The 26,789-nt window shown below is 34.9% G+C and overlaps 1 protein-coding gene across 3 annotated transcripts in view; it reads right to left on the bottom strand.

Annotated features, from left to right (window-relative positions):
- NBN (nibrin) overlaps nt 1–26,789 on the bottom strand; it is a 58,308-nt gene that overhangs the window by 12,097 nt on the left and 19,422 nt on the right. For all 3 annotated transcript variants that reach the window (XM_059043577.2, XM_067018112.1, XM_067018113.1), the window contains 6 exons: nt 18,518–18,635; nt 17,708–17,901; nt 12,012–12,109; nt 6,829–6,958; nt 4,490–4,765; nt 2,288–2,723 (listed from right to left, as the gene is read on the bottom strand). In XM_059043577.2, the coding sequence (XP_058899560.1) occupies nt 2,288–2,723; nt 4,490–4,765; nt 6,829–6,958; nt 12,012–12,109; nt 17,708–17,901; nt 18,518–18,635 (1,252 nt within the window). The remainder of the gene's footprint in view (nt 1–2,287; nt 2,724–4,489; nt 4,766–6,828; nt 6,959–12,011; nt 12,110–17,707; nt 17,902–18,517; nt 18,636–26,789) is intronic.

Raw genomic sequence — 26,789 nt, forward strand, 5'->3', positions numbered from 1 at the left:
TCATCAATATATTTTAGAAAATGCCCTTCTGATATACAGCTAAGGAATCCAATGCCAGAGAGAAGTATGACATTTTTGCCTTCTTAAAAGTGCAAAAAGTTTTGTAAATGAAAGGATTAAGAAATACTTCTGTACCTAGAAAAATTAAGTGTAATTCTTTCAATTCACGAGTATCCACAAGGACCTTCAGACAACAAATTCTTAAAACAGTAAAAATGAAAGAATTAAAAATAATTTCACACTGTCTGAGCAAGGTTGATGAATTATATCAATGTCAATTTCCTGGTTTTGATATTATACTTAAGTTCTGCAAGATGTTACAATTAGGGGAAACAGGGTGAAAGGTATATGGAATCTTTCTATATAATTTCTTACAACTGCATGTGAATCAGCAATTATTTCAAAATAAAAGTTTTAAAAAATTATCTTACATTGAAAGCAAAATTACTTTTGTTAACAAGGTTCTTACTAAAAAAGTACAGTGCTAAAATACAGTGATTTAACTTTAGTATATCCAGAAGTGTGTCACAATTGAGTTGCTATTCACTCTCCAAACATCTGCTACAACATATTTATGTTGTACCATATTTTTATTCAGAATGTCATGAATTCTAAAATAGTAAAATAAGGACAAAGGAAATTATGCTGCAGGATCGTAGAGCAAAATAAAATAATTATATTCCCTGATATCATTATACAGCATGTAAATCTTGGCCCTATCTTATTTAAGCCACTGATTTTAGAATTTTTTAAAGACAGCAAAAGGAGTTCTTAACTAATACAGTGAGGGAACTTATTCTGGGAAGAAAACTGGATATGCTGAATCAGGATCTCTGGGGCTTCGGTCTGGGAATCCCTATTTTTAAAAAGCGCAATAGGTGATTCTGATGCAGCTGGTCAACAAAACGGCATTAAGTATTCACTCATAAGGAATAACAAGCAATGAGGATTTTCTACCTCATATGAAGATGCCAGTATATAGGCTAAACAGGACATATATTTTGATTTTTCAATAGTAGTTATAGATTTATATCATGCTTGATACACACTAGGTTCTCAACAAATGCTTATCAAATCATTGTACCTGTGCTCTCACCTAATGAGGTAACCAGTCTACCAACAGTAGGCAACTTAATGATGCACAAAATACAAAATAATCTAAAGAGTTTTCTTAGACCAAAGTGGGTAAGACAAATTGCCAACATTCATGAAAAGAGGACAGAAAATTAAAGACAAAAATGAAAATTTAAAATCCCGAGTGATGTTATACATGTTCTATCCTAAAAATTTATTTAGTAGATACTTTGTTTTTACTAACTTTCTTCATCTCTCTGTGCCTGTTTACTGTATTAAAGCTCCTCCTATACTTACCATCATGGCCAAATGTCTGATATAACAAAATAGTACAGCCTGGAAATCTATTAAAACAATCATGGGGACTTCCCTGGTGGCGCAGTGGTTAAGAATCCATCTGCCAATGCAGGGGACATGGGTTCGAGCCCTGCTCTGGGAAAGATCTCACATGCCGTGGAGCAACTAAGCCCGTGCACTACAACTACTGAGCTTACACTCTAGAGCCCACGAGCCACAACTACTGAGCCTGCACACCACAACTACTGAAGTACGCCTGCCTAGAGCCCATGCTCTACAACAAGAGAAGCCACCGGAGTGAGAAGCCTGCAATGAAGAGTAGCCCCCACGCACCACAACCACAATGAAGAGTAGCCCCTGCTTGCTGCAACTAGAGAAAGCTTGTGTGCAGCAATGAAGACACAGTGCAACCAAAAATAAATAAATAAATAAAATGGATTCTTAAAAAAAAAATCATGAATAAGTTTTATTTGTTGTCATTTATTATATATAGTCAAAGAATCACTGTAGTTTTAACATTTACCCTATCAACCAACAAATTCTTATACTTATTACTAAGTGTAGAAGATACTAATTTTTTCCCCCAAAATAAACATCACGACTGATCAATACAAATACCTCAAGTACTTTTTAACGTTCTAAGTTCCTATTTGCAATACTTCTATTAAAAAATGTTACTTGGGCTTCCCTGGTGGCGCAGTGGTTGAGAATCCGCCTGCCGATGCAGGGGTCGCAGGTTCGTGCCCCGATCCGGGAAGATCCCACATGCCGCGGAGCGGCTGGGCCCGTGAGCCATGGCCGCTGAGCCTGCGCGTCCGGAGCCTGTGCTCCGCAATGGGAGAGGCCACAACAGTGAGAGGCCCGTGTACCGCCAAAAAAAAAAAAAAAAAAAAAAAAAAAAAAAAATGTTACTCACAGAGATTTTGTTGCTTTCTGGTATTGCTTCATCATTACAAGTGCCATTTGTTTCTATATCCAATCTTGGCCTTTTTCTAATATTGACATCTTCCTCTTGTTTTTGAACTTTCACTTCAACTTCTAACTCTGATTTTATGGTCGTGAATAACTGTTCCAATACTTCATTTTCTATGCCTAAATCATCAATTTCTTTTCTTTTTTCTGATCTTAGTTTTTCTGTAGAGAGACATTTATTGGCAGAATTTTTCACAGTGGATTTTAAATCTATATCTGCATATGAGTTATCTGTTTTTTTTTCCACAGGCTCATTCTGCTGCTCCTTATTGTTCCATACTGAGGATGTAGTAGGTTGTGTTTGTTCTAAAAGAGAACAAGACATTTCTATTCTTGCTGATTTAGATAAAGACATTTCTTGATTTTCTTCATCCCTTTCCCTTAGGTTCAAAAAAGGAGAGAAGAAAACAAAAACAGAAAATGAACATAGCTAAGTAATTTTTTAGTTTGGCAGTATTCACCCCCTTCTTCATTTAATTGACAATATTCTTGGTTTTACTGATTAGCAATCTCACCAGAAATTAAAAAACAGACATCTGAAAACAGTACATAATTCATACACACTCCACTGTTTTAATAGGACTGGTCAATTCCATGGCTTAAACAATAGGGAAATGTCTATCTTCTTTGTTGGAAGTTGCAATAGTTGATGAATCAGTGTGGACAAAAAGGTAGAAAAATATAAAATACAAAAGACCTATCAGAAAACAATAGCTTACTTTATAATGTAGGGAATCTGTGGACATGGAAAAATTACCCTGGGACTAAAACCTGATGGGTTAATGAGAGCTAGATTCAAGAGAGTAAGTCAAAGTGGGTAAATCCAGAATACAGTATAAACTATATACTGCAAGTAATATGTGAATATATGACTAAGGGTATTCTGTATAATACTGTATCATTCATTCAATGAGTACTGAATACCTGACTCATTTAAACTGTACTGAGGCCCACAGAGGGCACAAAAACTTGGGTCTCTGCTCTCTAGTTTACTGGATTCATGTTGAAGTGGAACAGTTAGAGTGATATTTTAATAATACTAATCTAATGTCAGGGTCCTAAATAAACCAATCAAGAAGTTTTTTGTAATAATTTAAATGATCAGCGTTTGAACCAGAGAGCTAGCAATACAAACAAATGAAAATGGAGGAATTTACAAGACAAGGAAAATAAGAATCAGCACTACTGGTTTGGGGAGGGAGGGGAGAAACAGTCAAAGATTTTGACAAAGTAAATTACTAACAAAAATATATATATACAAGGCAGTGACGGGGGAGAAAGTTTTAGGCCTATGATTAGGGGAAAAAGCAGGAGATTTCTGTGGAAAGTAGAAGTGATGCTTAAAGAATAAGTCAGGATCAAATATACTGATCATCTGTAACCTGAAGTACAATATACATAGCAGGACGAAAAGAAGTCCTCAAAGGGAGCAAAGGAGAAAGTCAGAGAGGCAAAAAAAAAAAAAAACCAGGATAGGACACTGCCACAAAAACCAAGAAGAGACCAGAAGGAGAACAAAGGTTCAAGAGTTGAGTATTACCAAAAGGCCACAAGAGGTGGCAACTTGTGTCAATGATTACTTTCAAGGATGTCATGTCAAGATGAAATATTCCGAGTTAAGAAATATTTCATACATAAATGGGAACAATAACAATAATCTCCTCTTTATGAGAAGTTTAACAGTGATTATAAAAGATAAAGGGCAGTAGCTAGAGGAACAAATCAAGTCAAGGGAAGGTTTTAAAAACTAAAGATGAGATAGAGTCTTTGAACACAGAAGAAAAGGACCTAGAAGAAGATATTAAACATGCTAGAAATTAAGAATAATTGATGAAGCATGGTCCTAGAGGAAATGAGAGACATGACCAAGGGAAATAGGTAGGTCAAAAAAACTGAGGTGTGGGAAACATCTTCTTCAAGAGACATACAGCAAATGAAACAACAGAGGGAAAAAGTTGAGGGAAAATGTATCTAATGACCTTAGTGAAGAGGAGACTTGGACATTTCTGAGAGGGAATAAGCTCAAAGGGCCACAGCTTTCCACAGAAGCATACTTAAGCAGAACATGGACTTAGTACCATGCTACAATCGTATAACAAATATTAATATTTTTAGACACACAGAGCAGTATTATTAAAAATTATACCTTTTTTTGGTAGATGGCTGAAAGTAGTTTTTGATGGAGTTGGTTTGCTGATGCTGAGAAGCACGATCTCCACTTTTATTTACACCTGGGAATTTAGTTGGTGAAAGCTGATAGTTTGGGATTTTCATACTAACAAGAGTATTTGATACTATATTATTATTATTAGAGTTTACTTTGTGAGGTTCCTTCACAGTGGATGCTTCTTGTGAAGGTATTCTGAATTTTTGTTCCATTCTGAAGATTTTGATTTCTTTTGGCCTTTCACTCAAATTCATACTGCAGCAAAAGAAAAGAATGCAAGGTAAACAATCATGATTACAACAATATTTATACAGAAACAAAGTCCTTTAAGTACTACTAACATAATACAGCTTTAGAACATAGTTATCTTGAGACAGTAGTTTAGTGAATATATTTTACTATCCCAAGAAAGAAGCTCCTTTGTCATCAAAGCTCCCTGAAGACATGATACCTTTCTCTTCTTTATCCCCTATAGCACATACTGTCAGGAATGATCTATAAAAAACTGCCAAACACACATGGAATAACAAACTAGTATCCTATTATAAATTAAACCAGGTCATATACTTAAGTGATTTTTGCTTTGTTTAAAATTTTAAAATTATTTCCATGTAAAATATTTAATAAAAACTGGAAATTTATAAAAAGAATAAGCTATCATTCCAATTTCAAATATAATGTGGTATTTAGATCACTTCTGATGAACTGATACGGTTATATTCCAACCAGATGGCAGTCTCTAGAACAGAACTCTAGAGTAGAACTCTAGATCATTTGAAAAATATTTGAAACACACACAAACACACAGTTCTACAATGTATGGTTGACTATATACTACTTTTGTTATTCTTATTTCACCAAAAACCCCAAAGTTGTCATTAAGTTTCTCTTTTAAAAGTTATATTAAAAGTTCTCTTTTTGGGCTTCCCTGGTGGCACAGTGGTTGAGAGTCTGCCTGCCGATGCAGGGGACACGGGTTCGTGCCCTGGTCCGGGAGGATCCCACATGCCACGGAGCGGCTGGGCCCGTGAGCCACGGCCGCTGAGCCTGTGCGTCCGGAGCCTGTGCTTCACAACGGGAGAGGCCACAACAGTGAGAGGCCCGTGTACCACACACACACAAAAAAATTCTCTTATAAAAAAATTTGTAGTTTCTCTTTTAAAAGTTATGATCTCAATACAAAACATAGGTATAATGAAAATTTAAATATGGTGTAATATAGTGCTATCGTAAGTATCTTCCAATATGAATAATTCATTATGGATTATTTAAAATACACTGTTTTAAGTGAAAAGTGCCATATGATACATATGAGCTACCCTTACTCTCAAAAAAAAAAAAATTCAAAAAACTATTTTAAATAACCCTCTTCAAATAGAGAACCACTAAAAAAACTACCTTTGTGAACAAATATTGATTAGATAGCATATAAACTATCTCCAAAACTGTAAGTAATGTTCACATAAGGCAACATCATACAACAGAAACAAATTTATCTCAAACTTATTTCACCAGTCACAAATAAAACAGTATAATTCTTTGTAGTCTTCCATGTACATTTGCAAGGAATAGAAAAAAACAAACTTTATCATTTTCAGGAGTTGGCAAACTACAGCTTGCAGGACACATCTGGCCTGCCACTTGCTTTTGTAAATTAAGTTTTATTGGAGCACAGCCACACTATTCATTTACACGTGGTCTATGGCTGCCTTAATCCTACAATGGCAGAGTTGAGTAGCTGTGACAGAGATCAGTGGCTCACAGAGCCAGAAATATTTACTCTCTAGTGCTTCATTTTTATTTATTTATTTATTTTTGGCTACGTTGGGTCTTCGTTGCTGCACATGGGCTTTCTTTAGTTGCAGCGAGCGGGGGCTACTCTTCTTGCGGTGTGCAGGCTTCTCACTGCAGTGGCTTCTCTTTTTTCAGAGCATGGGCACTAGGTGTGCTGGCTTCAGTAGTTGCGGCACATGGGCTCAGTAGTTGTGGTTTGCAGGCTCTAGAGTGTAGGCCCAGTAGTTGTGGCACCCGGGTTTAGTTGCTCTGCGCCATGTGGGATCTTCACGGACCAGGGATTGAACCCATATCCCCGGCATTGGCAGGCAGATTCTTAACCACTGCACCACCAGGGAAGTCCCTCTAGTGCTTTATAGAAAGTCTGCTAAACCCTGTCCCAAAATATTATTTTCCCTAGCATCCCACACTCCCAATTCTTTATCTCCCAAGAGATGACTTGATACAGGCATTGACTTTACTTCTTGAATATACTATTAATTTATTGATAGAATAATAACAGTTCATTAACAATGAAGCTTTACCATGTATCTCCTTGCTCTGATTGTGTGTCAGCTACATATGTTGTAGTACTCACTGGGGCACCTGGCATTAAGTTTTCATTGGCTGGTAAGACTTGGGAAAGGCTTGGACCTGGAGTTGTTGTCTTCAATCCTGTAAATCACAGAAGTGAAAGAAAGAATCACAACTGCTAGACACAAGATGGACATTTGGTCACTTAGAATTGTTAGGACTGTGCCATGTTGAGAGAATTAACTATAGCACACAGTTGTCTCCAGTCAAATACTTAACAAAACAGCCTATGAGCAGCAGCCTGTTGGTATCTGTGATGGGCTTATCTGAACCAAATCATTTTAAAGACATATCAAATCCTTCATGTTAAACTATTATCAACTTAAATACAAATAAACTCAACTTAAATTCTAATTCAAATTATGCTTTAGTCAGGAGACCAAAAAATTAAACCTTCTCCCCCACAGAAGGTGTATCTACTCTACTGTCTACGCAAATCAAAATCAATGTGAATTTAATTTTTAGATATAATATACTGTTTGAAAAGAAGAGATGAACAGTTTTAGACATAAATTTTTTGGCTATTCCAGAAAACCATAATGATTACTTCATCATTTTATATACCAGAATAGCAATTTAATTCAAGTGCCACTCTTCTGGAATACTTCTTTTGAACCTCCCACATTGAATTAGATGCCCCTAATTTTGGATCCCATACCACCCTTTACATCATTCTACTAACTGTTAACACACTCTTACTAACTTTTTAACACTAGCTGTGTGACCTGTATTACTTAAACTCTCTATGCCTTAGTTTCCTCATCTATGAAATGAGGATAATTACATGTTGCTTCTTCCTCACATATTGTTTTAATGATATATGGATAGCACTTAGAAAAATGCTTGGAACATAGTAAGGACTATGCAAGTGTTAGCTGTTATCATCACTTTATACCATACTTGTTTACTTGCTACTTTCTCTTATTGGACTTGGAACCTCCTTGAGAACAGGGACTGAGTCTTGCTCATTTCTGTATCTCTAATCTCTGAGCAATGTTTGGTATATAATGGATATAAATAAGTTAACAGAATCGAATTAACTGAAAAAAAAATTTAAGTTGACATTTACTAAAAGTATCAAAGTTAAATTCCCACTCTGTTAGCTCCTCATGACATAGGATGTGTTTAATAAAATGTTTATAACTGATTCCAAATTCAGGTATTTAACTTACTTCTGCCACTCTCCTTATATGACCACCTTAGCTCACTGGCATTTCCTTATACATACATATCTCTAAAATTCTTCTTAGCTTGCACAGTTTGCAAAAAATAATAATTACAAATGTGTATATAACCATTAAAAGAAATACTTATAAGCTGAATCTAATGACCCAGAATAACTAATGTCTGTCAATAAGATTATGTATAATATTCTCCTTGCTAAAATACCAGGAGGGTAGGGTTTTGCTCTACTCTGCTCACCTCTTTATTCCAAGTGTTTAGAGTAATTAAAGGCATATAACAATGTTCAATAAATACCTGTTGAAAGATAAATCAATGAATATGGAAGGAAAGGAGGAAACAAAGGAGAAAAAGGGAGGAAAGAAGACATGCATTCACTCTGTTCCCCCCAAAACTAGCCGTCTTCTAAAATTGTTTGTAAGTCTGATGTCTGTGACTTGGAACCCACACAGACCTACCTATGAATATGTACAAGAAATAATACTACTAATTATAATGTAGATTTTTAATCAATTCCTTATGACCTTGTTTCCATATGAAATAAGACAATAGAAAAGATGCTGGTCTAGCAGTCACAAAACCCCAATTTTAGGATTGTCTTGGCTGTTTTATTTATGGGACCTTAACTTTTCTCAGCCCTGAGGTCTCTTACCTTTTAATAGAAAGAGTAGATGATCTTTAAGGACCTTCTGGCCATAAATACATTTCTAACAGTGGATGATAAAATTTTGTTGCTCCACCCTAGCAAAGATAATCTTGTGTACCAATAACTTAGTTCAATTAAGCAAATATTCATACCAACTACAAACAAGTATTGGGCTTGGTGATGTCAGAGAATCCAAAATTAGTAAGAGTTTATAATCAGTCTAGTGGCTGAAAGAGGCATGGAAACAACTGATTATGCTTCAAAGTAGGAAAAAATTCTAACTGGAAGGCAAAAAAAAAAAGTTACTGGGGTATAAAAAAACAGAATAATTAACCTTACTTGGAGAAGAGTTATGGGAGAGGAAAAAACCTAGAAAAACTTCACGAAAGAGGTGAGCATTTGTGGAAGGAGTCAGATTTTGAAGAGCAGTGCTAGCATTCTAGGAACAAGGACCATGATGAGCAAGGTCAAGGAGTATGGCACATAAAAAAATATGGCGTATGTATTCTGTAGGGAAGTATATTAAAAAAAGATGAGAATGGGAAGAGATAGGATACAGCTAAACTGTTGAAGGCTCTAAAGTCTAGACAAAGGGCTCAGGGATTTATTCTATAGATAATGAGAACTAGTAAAAGTTTTTAGGAGAAGGGAAGGTGATTCTAGTGGCAAAGTGAAATATTAACTGTAGAGATGAATATGGAAGCAGGACCTTATTGAGGGCAGTTAGAACAGCCCTCAGGATATAAAGACATGGAGGGTTAAATAGGGCAGTGGCTGTGAGAAGGGATGGTAGCAGACCTCTTGAGCAGAAGCTGCAGAGGAAGAATTTCAAGTCTTGTATGAGTAAAAAATGACTTAAATTTATAGTCTGAGTGCCTCCTCCATTTATATAAAAGAAGGCTCCTCTCTAGTTCAGTCATTCCCTAGTTTCTTGGAGTTTATATGACAAACAGGAGGTTAAAATCAAGCAAAAGAAACCAAAAAAATCTGATCCCTTGGCTGCATCCTAGAATATCCTGGAATACAGAGAATGTTAATTTGAATTAAAAAAAAATGTTTCTGAAGCACCTATCTAATTGAGACTAGTTTTCTAAAAGAGAACAGAGGACAGTTGTTCCAAACAGGGACCTGGACAAGGGGAGATACTCACATAGACCCAATGATTGTTTATTTTTACATATTTTTTGTTGTGTTGTTAAAGTCTGAAATTACACATAGCGTTTTATTTTTTTCTGTAACAACAGAAATACACAATCAACGAAACAGTATCTACAGTACATGCTATTTCTAAAGGGTTGTGGAGCTTTCTACTGGACAGCTTCTATAAGAATATGGCTCACTTTTGTTATCCACATCAAAGTAGTTTTCTCTCTAAGAAAGGCTGAAGAGTTGGTCTTTAACCTCTGACTCTAAAGATAAATTCTGAGAATGTTAGTCCTGAATTTTGAGGAAACACTCACCATATCACAATTATTATGGAAACTTCACAAGCTCTTAAAACTGTATTTGAAGGTTACCCATGTATAGACAGAAACATATCTAGTGTACTCATGGGAAAGTGTACAGTTATCAGGTGAATAAATATTCTTAACCAAATCATAAAATCCAAGTACTAGTATGTTTATCCTTTTACATCTGCTCCCAGTAACCCCCACACCATCAATCATAATAGCAGTATAATAATATCATAAAAGCTTTGACTTAAAGAGTCAGTTTGAATCAAATTATTTGCTATGTGACCTCTGGCTAATTTCTTAACCTCTCTCTACATCAGTTCCCTCACCTATAAAATGCAAACAATGTCATCTATCTTAAAAGGATTGTTTTGCAGATTAAATTGTAATGCCTTGTGTAAAGCACATACTTCAGTCTCTGTAAACTCAAGAGACAGCAGCTATTATTACTAATCAGGAGGTACACTGTCCAATTCTATAGATGCCATTCAGTGGGCTACAATGTAAATGATACCCCCTGGAGTGTATAATTACGTAGTGCTGTCCTAACTTGTCTTTTAGCCAAAGTCCAATAACTGCTGACAAATAGCTATAAAAAGAACTTAGGAGGCAAATAAATGTATAAAGAAATACCAAATGGATGCACACATAGCTAGACAAAGAAAAGTTACAAGAAAGAATAAACGTAAAAATATATAAGGTAAAGAAGCGAGAAGGGAAGAATAAATGAACCATCTTCTTGATGGCAACATCAGCTTATCAAGAGAAGTAGGGGAATGAGTTTTAAAAAGGGTAATAGCTGCCCTGAGTAAACTGGCTTTTGTGATAGTCAACACTGAGATTATTATAATATGTATTCTTCATCTCTGTAAATGGCATCACCACCCAACCAGCTACTCATGCCAAAAGATTAGGAGTTGTTTCTAAATCCTCTGTGGGCAAGATGTGCTGGGTCTAGTTCCAAAATTTGGCCTGAATTTATTTGCTTTTCTGCATCTCTACTACTACCACCATGGTCCAAGGCACCAGGCTCTCTCTCACCTGGACCTCCACAACAGCTTCTACTCATACCCCCACTTCCATTTTGGATCCCTGGAATCCATTCTCCATACAGACACGATTGTGATCTGTTCCTTCTACCTGGAATTCTGCTATCCATATCCTCCCATGGCTGCCTTTTCTCATCATTCAGGACATGTGAGGCTCAAATATGACATCTTAAGTGAGACTGTCCCTGACTACCAATCTAAAATAGCCTACTCCCAGTCACTATCACATCATCTTGTTTTAGCTTTCTCTTTGTACTTGGCCTTAACAGAACTTATCAGATGTGTTTGTTTGCTTGTTAACTGTCTGAATCCTGACTTTTAGAATATAAAGTTCACAGTTACAGGTATCTTGTTTACTTTATTCACCACTGTAACTTCAGTACTTACAACTGTGCCTAGCACTTGGCAGCCACAAATACTTATCGAATGAATAAATGAACGGATAAACATATGACTTTTAAAGAATGGTGAAGATGGTCACCCCAGGCAAGTATAATGTACATACAGGGACTTCCCTGGTGGTCCAGTAGTTAAGAATATGCCTTCCAATGCAGGGGACATGGGTTTGATACCTAGTTGGGGAACTAAGATCCCACATGCTGCTGGGCAACAAAGCCCGTGCACTCTAGAGCCCTCCTCTAGAGAGGAGTCCGCGTGCTGCAACAAAGATCCCGCATGCCGCAACTAAGACCTGATGCAGCCAAATAAATAAATAAATATTTTTAAAAATAATGTACATACAGCCAATCATCAATTTACACAATAATGTTGCTAAAGAATCAATAAAATAGTATTTTAATTACCTGTACTGGGCTGGCCCTGAGGATCACAGTAATTCTCTGTAGTAATGAAAATAACTGCCAATCCAATTTCTGCTTCAGGAATAGGTCTAAGACCTTGCCTGTTAGAATAAAATAGCTTAAGTATGATGATATATTAAAACTAACAACTTTTATTAAGATGATGGCAAACTGAATCTATCTCCCCCCCCCCCAAAGTGATATCACAATTTTATGGTACAGAGAGAACTGCAAATATCTATAGTACTAGCTTATTCACTGGAGCAATGTTACATTGGGCAAGTTCACCAGCTTTTAGTAATTCAGTTATTTCATCTGTAAAATAAAGGTCTAGAGTAAAGGATACAGATCCTTCCAGTTCTAAAATTCTATAATTTTCAGAATAATAGTAATACCCAGATGAAGCAATAAAATAGATTTTTTAAAGCAAATCTATGATTACTAGAATCCTAAGATAAAACTTAAAAGAGAAAAATAAGAGGGGAGAAGGATAAGGAGGGAGAAAAGTACAAAGAACTATAAATAAGCTACATCTATACGTATGTTAGTAAATCAAATCATTTTACCAAATTTACATGTATTAATGAATCTTCTTATTAAAGGAATCTTATGGTGAACCTATCTTCTGTTATTCTGTAATGTGAATAATGACTGATTTTAATAAAACATAATTTAACTTAATAATGCTATATAGAAACTACACCTCAAATTTTAAGAGCTTTAAAACTCCTTTTAATACTTATTGTAGAGATATTTTAAGTGGCTGTAGTAGCTTAACAAGTCATTTTCAAATGCTTAACATTTGGTTTTTTGTTAAGTTTTTAAAAAGATGATTCTAAAATGTATATGGAAAAATAAAAAGCCAAGAATAGCCAGGATGCTTCTGAAGAAGAGCAGAAAGAAAATATTTGTCCTACTAGATATGAGGACTTAAACTGTTATAGTAATTAAGACAATGTAGTAAACGTGGTATTAGTATAAGAAGAGACATAGTACTCAATGGAAAAGAAGGCCAAAAACATTCCCATGCATGCAAGGTCCCTTGGTATAAAACAATCAATTCCAGATAGATCAAAAATAAATTTCAAAAACAAAAGATCAAAATACTAGTAAAAATTAGTAAAAAAAATATAGGTGAATATCTTTTTGATCTATGAGTAGAAAAAGATTTCTTAAACAAAATACAAAAAGCACTGACTATGAAAGATTGTTAATTTTTAGGATATTAAAATTAAGGGCTTTCATTCATCAACACATTAAAAAGATAAATTTACAAAGTGGTAACAAATTCTGCAATCTTTTATGTAATCACATAAAAGTGAAAAAAGGATTAATGTCAAGAATATATAAAAAACTCCTACAAATTAAAAAAAAAAAAGGCACACAAATATGCAATTACCATACAATCCAGAAACTGCACTCGTGGGCGTTTATTCCAGAGAAATGAACATTTATGTCACAAAGAAACCTGTACACGAATGTTCATATCAGCTTTATTTGTAACAAAAGCTGGAAAAATGAAGATGTCCTTCAATGGATGGATGACTCAACAAACCATAGTATATACATACTACAGAATGTGTAAAATATACATATGTATATGTATTTTAAGTGGCTGTAGTAGTTTAAAAGGTATTTTTCAAATGCTTAACATTCATTGTTTTGTATGTATTAGTTTAACTTAGACTTGAACTCTAAGTGAATTTATAATAACACACAAAAAAAGATTTTAAAAAGTATTATCGGGCTTCCCTGGAGGTGCAGTGATTGCGAGTCCACCTGCCGATGCAGGGGACATTGCGTTCGTGCCCTGGTCCGGGAAGATCCCACATGCTGTGGAGTGGCTGGGCCCATGAGCCATGGCCACTAAGCCTGCGCGTCCGGAGCCTGTTCTCCACAATGGGAGAGGCCATAACAGTGAGAGGCCCGCGTACCGCAAAAAAATAAAAAAATAAAAAATAAAAAGTATTATCATCAAGTGATCACATACACCTACTTGTATCTCAGGTAATTCAAAATTGATATATTACTATCCTACTAATACTTTTGAAACTATACATACATTATATCATGAAAATTAGTTATAAAGATAGGTTATATAAAACAAAATACACATTTAATAATCATGTTATACAGACATACATCATCTTTTTTTTTTTTCTTTTTTTTTTGCGGTATGCGGGCCTCTCACTGCTGTGGCCTCTCCCATCGCGGAGCACAGGCTCCGGACGCGCAGGCCCAGCGGCCATGGCTCATGGGCCTAGCCGCTCCGCGGCACGTGGGATCCTCCCGGACCAGGGCACGAACCCGTGTCCCCCGCATCGGCAGGCGGACTCTCAACCACTGCGCCACCAGGGAAGCCCACATCATCTTAAATGGGGAAATACTAGAAGCATAACTTTTAAAGTCAATAGTGAGATAAATGTGGCTACTATCACTTCTATCCAACAGCTTTGGATGTCCCAGTTGGTCCAAAACCAAGAGAGAGAATAAAAGAGAGAGAGCAGTACCAGAGTCATAAAGGATTAAAAAGGAGGAGAGAAATATTATTTACAGATGATATGGTTTATACAAAAAAAAGACTATAAAGTATTAGAAATAAAAGGGGAGTCCAACGAGGTGGTGGGATATGAGAATATCAATGTCAGCTGAATTTCTACACATCAACAGTAAACTAGAAAATGTAATTAAAGAGACAATATCCATACCACAGTTACCCACACCATGAAACACTACTCAGCAATAAGGATGAACTATTGATACACAAAAACTAGATGAATCTCTGAGGAATTATGGTGAGTGGAAAGAAAAAATTCTAAAAGGTTACATGCTGAATGATTTCATTTATGTATCATTTTTTTAATAATAAATTTTAGAAATGAAGAAATTAGTGGTTGCCAAAGTTTAGGGACAGGCAAGGGGAGGTAAGGAGGGGTGTGTGGTTATAAAAGAACAACATGAGGGATTCTTGTGGTGATGGAACTGTTCTGTATCTTAACTATGGTGAATACATGAACCTACACATGTAATAAAATTATATAGAACTAAATACACACACATACACTACACACACAAGAACACATAAAACTGGGGAAATCTGTATTTAAAAGAAAAAAAGAATACAATTATCCCAATAGAAAACTGGGCAAGAGACATGTATTTCACAAAGATGGAAAAATTTACATTTAATAAACTTTTGAAGAAATGTTAACCATCACTAGTGATCAGGGAAATACAAATCAAAATCACAAGATATGATTATATATCCATTAAATTGGCAAAAATGATAGTCTGAAAATACTGAATGTTGAAAATGATGTGCATCTAACTTAATCTCTTATATACCGTGGGTGGGAGTATAAAGCAGAAAACAGTTTGATACTGTTGAGTGTTCTAACCCCAGTAATGTAGTAATATATCCCAAAGAAAATACTGCACAGTACCAACAGGAAACATACAAAGATAATCTCAGGAGCAGTTTACAATAATAAAAAGTTATTTAAAATAACTAATTAAATAATTAGTAAACAAAATGAATGTGTATTATTTATAGTTCAGTGATGACAGTGTATCATGATCCAAAGATTATGACTCATTCAATTTTATGCAAAGCTGTGGAACAGGAGAGAAGAGGATAAGGCAAAGGAGGAGAGGATAAAGAGAAAATAATTAAATTAGTAACAGGAAGAGTTCCCAAATATGGGCTAAGACATTGGGAAAATATCTCAGCAAGAACAAAAATCAGGGTTATATTGTTCCCCTAGACTTCTAATCTTTTTCAGAGATATTTAATTTTAATCACTGATATCCTATACCCACTTCTGACAATTAATCAATAGCGCCATGGCACTAACCAATCCCAATGTTGCCCTATTGTCTGAAATTCAGTCAATAGCTGACTTTACTGGTTTGATATAACTACCTTCAATTGCTATCAATGGCTTGGACTTAATGGACAGGTGTTATTTTAAGTTGTAGTCTTTCTCAAACTGTAAAATTGTCCTCTCTCCAAGACCAAATTGAAACAGGAGCCAGAGACTACAGAACAAAATGTCATCTCATGATCAAGTCACCAGCCTCTGAGCAATCTCTCACTCCAGCAAGGCAGCAAGATGTAAATGGTAAAGAGCAAGGACTCTGGAACCAGACTGCATGCGTTCACATCCTGGTTCCTCTGCTCGCTCCCTGTGTTCTACTCAAATCCCCTTTTGCCCTCTCTGCACAATGGGGACTATAACAGTAAAAATACACATGACTGTATGAGGATTAAATGTCTTAATATATGTAGAACTCTTAGAACAGGACCTGCTACAGTATATAGTATTATGTAAGTAAGCTATTATTGCTACTGTTATCATGGCTTTTAAAGACTGGTAAACTGGTCATAAGTAAAATACTGCCTGAAAGAAGCCTTCTCTATTTAAAACAAACTTCTCCCCTCTGCCCTGTTATTCTGCTTTCTTATACACATCTGTAATTATCTGTTTACTTGTCTTTATCTGTCTTTTCCTATAGACAGTAAGCTCCAGTGGTGGCAGGGTCCATAGCTATCTTGTTAACCATTATATTCCCAGTGCCTAAAACACAATAGAATCACAGTATATTTTGGTTGTAGTAGTAAGATGGTGTTTTTGTTACACAAATATTTTCTTTTTCACAGCAGTTAACACATCTCCATTAAGCAAAATATTTATGGGACACATGACTGAAATTTTACTTTTTACTTCGGCAAACCCGTTTTTCAAAAAAGCAATCTTCATGGTCGGAAAGACTCCCAGGTCAGGAAAAATGAATACTGTGGAGAGCTTATTTGTATGGACTTTTTATACATATAAATACCCTAGGCCCTAATTATTATTTTTTTAAATATTTATTTCACCACGCTGGGTCTTAGTTGTGGAGCGCAGGATCTTCTAGTCGCAGCATGCAAGATTTTTAGTTGCAGCATACGGGATCTTTTAGTTGCAACATGTGGGATCTAGTTCCCTCAACAGGGATCGAACCCAGGCCCCCTGCATTGGGAGCGCGGAGCCTTAGCCACTGGACCACCAGCGAAGTCCCAGCCCCAACTATTTTTTACTAGGTGAATAGAATTTCAGTCAACAGACTGCAAAGGCTGATTTTTTTTTTACTTTGTGCTTCAAAAATGCTAAGATTATTAACACCAGTAAAGAGTCCAGGAAAAAAACCCTTGCTTTAGTGCTTTCAAACTGCCATTCCTCCACACTACAAACACTATTCTAGAATACTTGATACTTTTTTTTCCTGCTTTCCCATAACAGCCTATATAGCCATAATAGCCTAATTTTTATATAAATTTTCAATGGGTAATAAACAAGGGAAAAATATATTCCAGCTTGAGGCTATTTCAGAACAATTTTACATTTGAGTTTTAACTTTCTCCACTACATATTCTAGAGAAAAACAAATACTGCTTTAGTAAGAGAGGTATATTCTGCAAATTCTATTAAAGTAACAAAAAAGTGGCAGAAAATAAATGAGATAAAACTGTCATGGATAAATATATTCTATTTCTAACATACTAAGTCACAATAAATTTCCAAGTACCATACACAATAAAATCTTTACAATAATTCTTATATATACCTTTACATTATTATGTGGAGTGCAAAAAAAGTTACCTATAAAATCACCTACTTGCCCTTTTTTTTTTTAACTTATAAAGAATAATTCTGTACCTCTGGAGTATATCCATAACTGAATGAATCCGTTTTTTCTGAGAGTCAGGAATTAAGGTCTGTGAATCTGTTATTCCTACATCAACAACACAAGTTCCAGGAGCTGAAAAGAAACTATCTTCTTCTTCATTGTCTTCTGTTATCAACCTAGTGTCTCCTCCTCCAAATACAACTGCTGCACTTAATTTTTTATGCTAAAAATGGAAAGAAAAAGAAAAAAAGTAATGAAATAGCCATAATTAATGTCTTGAATACATTCTTAAAATTATAAGAATTTGATTTGGGAAATAAAATATAAGCAGAATTGAAGAAGAATTGATTTTATAATACTTCCTGAGAGGACAATCAGAGATTCCACTCTGAGAAAATCCCTAGTTCACCAGGTACCACTGCAGCCCTGGAATCCTTACATCATCTACAGCTCCTCTTCACACAGTACTGTAACTGTGGGCTTACTTGCAAGATTTTTCCACTTGCAACATTACCTCCTAGAACTCTCATTTCAGCACACAGAAAACATTCAACAGCTGCTTACTAACTGAACAAGTTAGAACTTAAACCAAAGTTTTTGGTCTCCTCCCTGTACATATTTATATAAACTTAATTAATAAGCAAATTAAGAGATATTAAGAAATGTCATAGTCATATACATGAACGCTGGGCAAGTTCTGGTGCCTGGGCAGTTTTTTATTTCACTTCACACTTCTACACAAAAACTCAAAAGGAAGTGCATTAACAACTATTGACAACAGCAGTAATTTATCCTAGTTTATAACATTTTCTTTACAAAAATTTAGCTTATAACATTACCTGTTTGGCATTTAGAAAGACAAATGTTTTCCCTTTGAAGATCTGTTTTCTTTCCTGTCGTCCTGACAGATCAATATTTTTACTTCCAATAACTGGTTCATCAATAGGTGGGTAAAAACTATAAAAAATAAAATAAAGTACATTCTAATTATACCCTACACTGTATGTATAAAATTAAATTTTTAAATGGGATGGCAATCTAGATACTAGAAAGGCTTAATTTCCATAATACCGTTATATTATTAAAAAATTAAGAGTTTTATCTGGGACTTAAGGACTGAAATTGCCTAAACACTTTTTCTAGAAATATGGTGACAGATGCCACACAGAACAGCAGAACTCTATTTTCTAAAACTATATAATGCAAAAGTAGACAATCATAACGAGATACAATTAAATATATATGAATCAAACAACTTATGTAAATTACAAATGATTGAGAAAAAGTAATTAAAAAGTTTTTAAAAAAGTAGAAACCAAACAAAAAAACAAAACAAAAAAAAAAAAAAAAAAAAAAAAAGAAAAACCCAAATGGTTGAAACATCATCCATTAAAGATCAAATTCTATTAGAATGTTGTGCTTGCTTAGGAACCAGTAAGTATTAGTAATAATGTTCATATTGTAATTCTATGAACTACTGCTATAAGTGTTTGTTACAAATCTCTTTGGAGAAGCTCGGGGAATTTAAAAACCTACATTTTGTCAGTTTAAATAAAATTCCAAAGATTTAAAAACACAATCTTTTAGCTCTTTAATATAACACTATAAACACATCTTAATAATCCATAGAGATTAGGGAAAAGAAAATAGTTTAGTAAAATCAACAGATAATTCAGTCCATAGTTTCAACTTTCTATATAATCAGATCTTTTGTTACAGCTATTCATAACTGACCAGACTTTTAGTTTCTCTCTCTACCTTCTAGTAAAAATTATTAATGTTCATGGATAGAAAAACTCGATATTGTCAACATGCCAGTTCTTCCCAACTTGATCTATAGATTAAACACAATCCCAGTAACTCCCAGCAAGTTATTTTGTGAATGTTAACAAACAGATTTCTAAAGTTTACATGGAGAGGCAAAAGACCCAGAACAGCCAACACAATATTAAGGAAGAAGAACAAGCCTGGAGTACTAACACTACAGAATCTAAGACTTAATGTAAAGTAGCAGTAATCAAGAGTGTGGGACCTCCCTGGTGGTGCAGTGGTTAAGAATCTCCCTGCCATTGCAGGGGACACGGGTTCGAGCCTTGGTCCGGGAAGATCCCACATGCCGCAGGGCAACTAAGCCTGTGCACCACAACTACTGAGGCCCGCGCGCCTAGAGTCCGTGCTCCGTAACAAGAGAAGCCACCACGATGAGAAGCCCGCACACGGCAACGAAGAGTAGCCCCTGCTCGCTGCAACTAGAGAAAGCCCGCGCACGGCAACGAAGACCCAATGAAGCCAAAAATAAATAAATTAAAATAAATAAATTTTTTTAAAAAGAAAAGATTAAAAAAACAAAATCCGCCTGCCAATGCAGGGGACATGGGTTCCAGCCCTGGTCCAGGAAGATCTCACATGCCACGGAACAACTAAGCCCATGCACCACAACTACTGAACCCACATGCCACGACTATTGAAGCCCGCATGCCTACAGCCCGTGCTCTGCAACAAGAGAAGCCACTGCAATGAGAAGCCCTCACAACGCAACGAAGAGTAGCCCCTATTCGCTGCAACTAGAGAAAGCCTACGCACAGCAACAAAGACCCAACGCAGCCAAAAAATTTTTTTTAAAAAAATTTAAATTAAAAAAAAAAAAGCATGGTACTGGCAAAAAGATAGACAAATAGATCAGTGGAAGAGAATGAAGAGCCCAGAAATAAGCTCACATAGACTCAATTCTGATCTTTTACAACAGAGCAAAGGCAGTACAATGGAGCTTAGTCTTTTCAACAACTGGTGATGGAACTGGACATTCACATGCAAAAAGAATGAATCTAGACCCAGATCTTACACTCTTACAAAAATTAACTCAAAATGGATCACAGACCTACACATAAAATGCAAAACTATAAAACTCCTGCAAGATAACACAGGAGAAAATCTAGATGACCTTGGATATGGAGATGACTTTTTAAATATAACACCAATGGCTTCATCCATGAAATAAATAAATGATAAGCTAGACTTCATTAAAATTAAAAAGTTCTGCTCTGTAAAAGATAACATCAAGAGAATGAGAAGACAAACCACAGACCAGGAGAAAACACTTGCAAAAGACACATCTGACTGTTATCAAAAATATACAAAGAACTCTTAAAAATCAACAAGAAAACAAACAACCTGATTTTTAAAAAGGGCTGAAGACTTTAATAGATACCTCTCCCAAGAAATACAGAGAGAGCAAATAAGCATTATGAAAAGATGCTCAATATTATATATCATCAAGGAAATGCAAATTAAAACAAAGAGATACCACTACACACCTATTAGAATGGCTAAAATCTAGAACACTGATACCACCAAATGCTGGTGAAGATGTAGAAGAACAGGTACTCTGATTCATTGCTGGTGGGAATGCAAAATGGTACAGCCACTAGAAGATACTTTGGCACTTTCCCACAAAACTAAACACATTCTTAACCATATGATCCAGCAGTCGTGCTTCTTGGGATTTACCCAGAGATGAACTCATGCCATAACTTGGAAGCAACCAAGATGTCCTTCAGTAGTTATTGAATAAATAAACTGTGGTACATTCAAACATGGAATATTATTCAGTGCTAAAAAGAAATGAGCTATCAAGCCATGAGAAGACATGGAGGAAACTTAAATGCATATTACTAAGCGAAAAAGGCCAATTTGGAAAGGCTACATATTGTATGATTCCAACTATATGACATTCTGGAAAAGGCAGAGCTATGAAGACAGTAAAAGATCAGTGGTTGCTGGGAATTGGGGAAGTGGGAGGGATGAATAGGTGGAGTACAGAGGGTTTTTAGGCAGTGAAAATATTCCATATGATACTATAATGATGGATACATGTCATTCTACATTTGTTCAAACCCAAAGAATGTACAATACGAAGACTGAATCCTAATGTAAACTATGGACTCTGGGTGATTATGATGTGTCAATGTAGGCTCATCGATTGTAATAAATGTGTTACTCTGGTGGGGGATATCAATAATGGGGTAAGCTATGCATGTGTGGGAGCAGTGGGAATACAGGAAACCTGTACTTTCCTTTCCATTTTGCTGTGAACCTAAAACTGCTCTAAAAAATAAAGTCTTTAAAAAAGATTTTTTAAAAATTACTAAAGCATAATGGTGATGATGAGGGGACAATGTAGGATGGGGGGAATCTGGACAATCAGTCACTAGAGTTAACTATCCACAGAGAGCAACATCCAATATGACAAAAATGTTTTGGTTATAAGAGTCACAATCTAGCATTTTAGAACTAATTTCCTTACATTTCCCTCCTACCATCCCCCAGATTTCTCCTTGGAAACATACATTACCTCATACAGTAAGCTGTCATGACTAAAATTTTATTAATTAAAAAAAACTTTTATAACTGACTAAACCACAAATGCATGTGTTTTAATCTGCTACAATGGATGTTTTAAGTCTATTTTAAAGTAGTGGTTCCTAGAATCTGCAATGTCAAATGAGTGAGTTATCTGCAGCTAAGAGCAGATTTAGTTGGCAGGATGGAATGCAACCCAGGGAGTTATTGCAGTTTTCTAAATAACTGACTTTAAAATTCTGTTTATTCTACTTTTAAAGATATATAGAGAATAGTGGAAACTATTTTAACTATTAATTAAATCTACAATGAGAAAATAGGTAGTACTAAAAAATTAATAGGCATTCTAATTCATAAATAGGAAAAATTTTAATATCTCTTCATCAAACACCTTACATCCCTTTCAAGAAAATTCTTCCGTAGCTTACACTTCTTTTAGTGTAAAAGGCTTCATATATATACAAATGGGTGTTTACAAATTAGTCTACATAGTAATGTAACAACACTAGATTATTGGGCCAGTCTCAGATAAAAATAGAATGTAAATGTTTAATACATACATAAAACTGAGTAAATGTGAGATTCCCACTGCTTTCTAATGACTAAAATAGCATTTTAAAATTATCTACAGCTTTGTGTTTTTCACACTGTCATTCTTAATTTTGCCACAGATAATAGATAACAGTTAACTACATTTTAGTTCAATGAAGAGTGAACATTTGTTATACCAAGTCACATTCCATGAGAATGATATGCAATTAGCTTTCCAGAGTTCTAACTTTTGTGTGATTCTTTGATGTTTGATTCCTCTACTAAGTGCCCAGATGGCAGAAACTGTAATGCTTTTTGGCTCATCATTATATCCTCAGGTCTATCTTGCCTGGTTCAATAACTATCTGATAATAAATAAACCGACAGTATAAAACAGAAATAAAAATTTCACCTAATAAATTAGAAGTAGACAGAAAGTAAAAACATCCCTCAATACAAATGTGAGTTATTAAAATTCTGGGACTAGAAAAATGTATTTTGGTTTTCTTTTAAAAACATTGGTAAATTTGAGCCCCAATACTCAATAAGACTGATCTTGAAAGGAAAAAAACCACCGTATTATCAAGAACAAATCAAATGTTGGAGTCATACATACATATACATATATATGATATATATAAATATCATATATATAATACAGTGATAAATAATAGGTCATGTTCTGGAACTTCATATACGTAGAAAAATCTTTCTCTCTTTAGTAGTATTAAGGATGAAAACAGGAAAGGAGAGACTAGTGATAAATGTGAAGAAAACATCATTAAAAAATCAATATTTCTGAAAAATTACATTCTAGAAGTTTTAAAGCATCACTGAGGCTATAGTGATTTGACAGCTAGTAATAAAATTGGAAAACAGTAAATTAACTTGGCAGAGACCTAGGTTAGAGGCACACTGCCTGAATATAAGGATACCACAAATATAAAGTGACCTCTAACTTCTATAATGAAAAAGTTAAAACATTTTTTGGCACACTTACACAGAAACTTCAAGAGCTACAAATAAAATAATTATGCTTTATTATGTAGTAACTGGTACCTATTATTCACAAATTCTATAAAATATTAATCTAGAAATATTGACTTTTCCCTATGTATATTTCATAACTTTATATAAATTCTTCACATGATGTTCAATAAATTTCATCTAACTCAGAGCACATCACCTTCACTTCTGTCCCAAGATTTTCCAAATACAGAATTTTTCTGAATTCATGTATAATTCTGGTCGTGGAAACTATTCCAAGCCACAATATTTCTTTGTCCAACATCTGGATAGCTGTTTATTTCATTAGTAACAAAGGTACATGTTCATGATTTCTAGAACCACATACTTACTATACTGCTTTTTTTTTTGGTGATCTCTAAAAGGTTTGAATTACATTGGTATCCACAACTTGTAAATCTGAGCTTGTATCTCCAGGAAAAAAATTTCTAGTGTGTGTTAAATTTCTTTGCTTTAAATTTTAATTGATTATTTAAGGTCAACTCTATAAGTTTCCTAAACTTTCATTTACCAATATTGTTTCATGCTAATGTGTCTCTTGGGTCTGAGATTTTATTACAAGCTAATAAGTTAACCTATTCCTCTTTCATGGATGTTGGCAGAAGACTCAAGACTCCTGGGTCAGAGACATAGCAAGCAGCAAGCCTCAGTGTGTTTGCAGCAGGTCTCCTTCCATGCCAAGTCCCCTGGGGATGACACAGAAGGTAGATACCATGGGTTGTGTTACAGGAGAGGTATATACCATGGGTAGTGTTACACTGAACTTGGGAATCCACTCATTTTATAACAAGCTATAAGCAGGCCTGCTCTCTGTCCTGGAAAGGAGATATTACCTCATCCCTCCAGGTTTCTCACTACAAACATAACCCTGAGAAATGGCCTGGGTATAGGGCAGTCAGGGCCTTTCATTCTTGGCATATCCAGCAAGTTTTGTATGATGTAAGGACTCTCTCCCAACAGTGTTTTCTGAAAACAATGCTGCTTGTTGTTTGAAATAAATTGAGAAAGGGAAACTCCCTTTTTCTCTTGAGGATCATTTTTTTTACATTCAGACATATATAATATTTTAATGAACTTCCTTTATCAGAGCATAGAGTATCAAAATTAAATACTTCTTTTAAATGTAATCTAAAAATGACTTCATCTACATTGGTACTTTGATAACAGTACAGGAAAATTAGGTATCACAAACCATATCAGGTACTCTATCTTAACCCTTCACTTAGTCTGCTTTGTGCAAAGATGCAGACATAACTGTACCAAAAAGGACTACACATTTTGTTGGTAAAAATATTATAGTAAGCCTCCTAATTTAAATTCAGGACTAGTGATAATGCTTTTACAGAACTAAAAGAACAGGTAGTTATGTAATAGAAGAGCCACAACAGTTTATCTCATATCCCTTTTATAACCCATCCTACTACTATTTAATATCTTAAATTTAATCATTTTTCTATTTAATTGAGTATGTAGTCAAATTAGTCTTCAACAAACATATCAAAATGGATACTAATAGGTATCGCAATCTACTAAGGCAAAAAACTACATATTTTAAAATGGTATTAAAAACTTGATTATCAGTTGCCATCATCAAACATGAACTAATGTAATAGTCTTTCCTGGTTAACACTGAATTAGGAGTTATTGAACAATCTTAGAGTAGGGATGTTTTATTATAGCCATCTAAGTTAATACAGTCACAAATTGAAGCCAGAAAAAAACTATGCCTAACCTAAAATAAAAAAAACAAAAAACAAAAAAACAAGGTTAAATACACCTGAGAATCTGAACAAATAAGTAAGAATCAATGACTAATTCTAAAAACTCCAAGACCATAAAACATATCACCAGTAGTAAAAACTTAATCAGACCCCTCCACTCTTAAGTAATCTAGAATTAACAATGGTTTATTATCTGTAACAAGAGTCATTATTTATAGGATTTATCAACTTTTCTAGGGAGGGTCATAAATAGGCTTCAGGGAAAAATGTAATTCTGTTGAAATACTATTAAGTTGGTAGTAAGTGAAGTTTCTAGAGGATAGAACAGTGCTTTCATTTTCTCACAGGGGTCTAGGACTCAAAAAAGGTTAAGAATCATCTATTTTAAAATCTTGGGAATTCCCTGGTGGTCCAGTTGTTAGGACTCTGTGTTTTCACTGCCAAGGGCCCAGGTTCAATCCCTGGTCAGGGAATTCAGATCCCGCAAGCCGCTTGGTGTGGCCAAAAAATAAATAAAATAAAATCTGAAGATCTCTTTCCAGAGGAAAGCATATTTTCTGTTAACCAGATTATAAAATACAAGAAACCTCCCAAATGAAAATTAAAAACAAAGAGAAAAATGTGATATTCAGTTCTTTTAAAAGCAGATACATATTATCAGGTATAAATAGTTCCTAAAAATATATGCACTGGGCAAATTAGCTTATAATAGCTAGTAATATTTTTAAATTGGTAATAAAATGCTTAGCTTGAATAGGTAATACTTAAATTGGGTAATAAAATACTTAATTTGCATAGAATTTTAGATTTTTAAAACTTCCTCAAATCTATTATACCATACAGACTATAAGCTACTGACATACATTTTAAGCAAGCATGTTCTTATGTTGACTAAAAACACCCACCGTTTTATAGTCACCAGTATTTTAACCATGCAATCTGAAAAGAAAAATCACAAATATCCTCCTTCTCAACCATAGCTTATATTACTGCAAACATTACTAATAGAATACATACAGTGGATAGATCCTTTAGTCTGGTGGTTCACAAATTTACCAGAGCATCCAAAAAATTAAATAAATAATCAAGCTACTATGAATCTTCACAGATATTGCAATTAGCTACATTTCTTTTAATAAGCACCTATTATGATGCCAGGCAATATGCTCAGACTTTACGTATACCACTAGTTAAGATAAATAATACTTATACTAATACTAATAATACGAAATACTTAAACACTCAGCAGGACAGGTATTAGTCTCATTTTTTAAAGGAGGTAACTGACACTTAGAAGAAATCAGCTCAACTCCCAAGGCCACAGCGCTGTTAATATTCTGGCCCAGGACTTTGAGGCTCCACAACAGGGATGCTGCACTACAATTCCTGGTGTCCTGCACGCATGATGCCCAGCAGTGGCATGTGTGCTCTAATGATTTCACCTCTATGTTATTACTGTCCTTCAATATTTTCC

This window comes from Kogia breviceps, chromosome 17 (genome assembly GCF_026419965.1).
Source record: "Kogia breviceps isolate mKogBre1 chromosome 17, mKogBre1 haplotype 1, whole genome shotgun sequence".
Taxonomy (NCBI): domain Eukaryota; kingdom Metazoa; phylum Chordata; class Mammalia; order Artiodactyla; family Physeteridae; genus Kogia; species Kogia breviceps.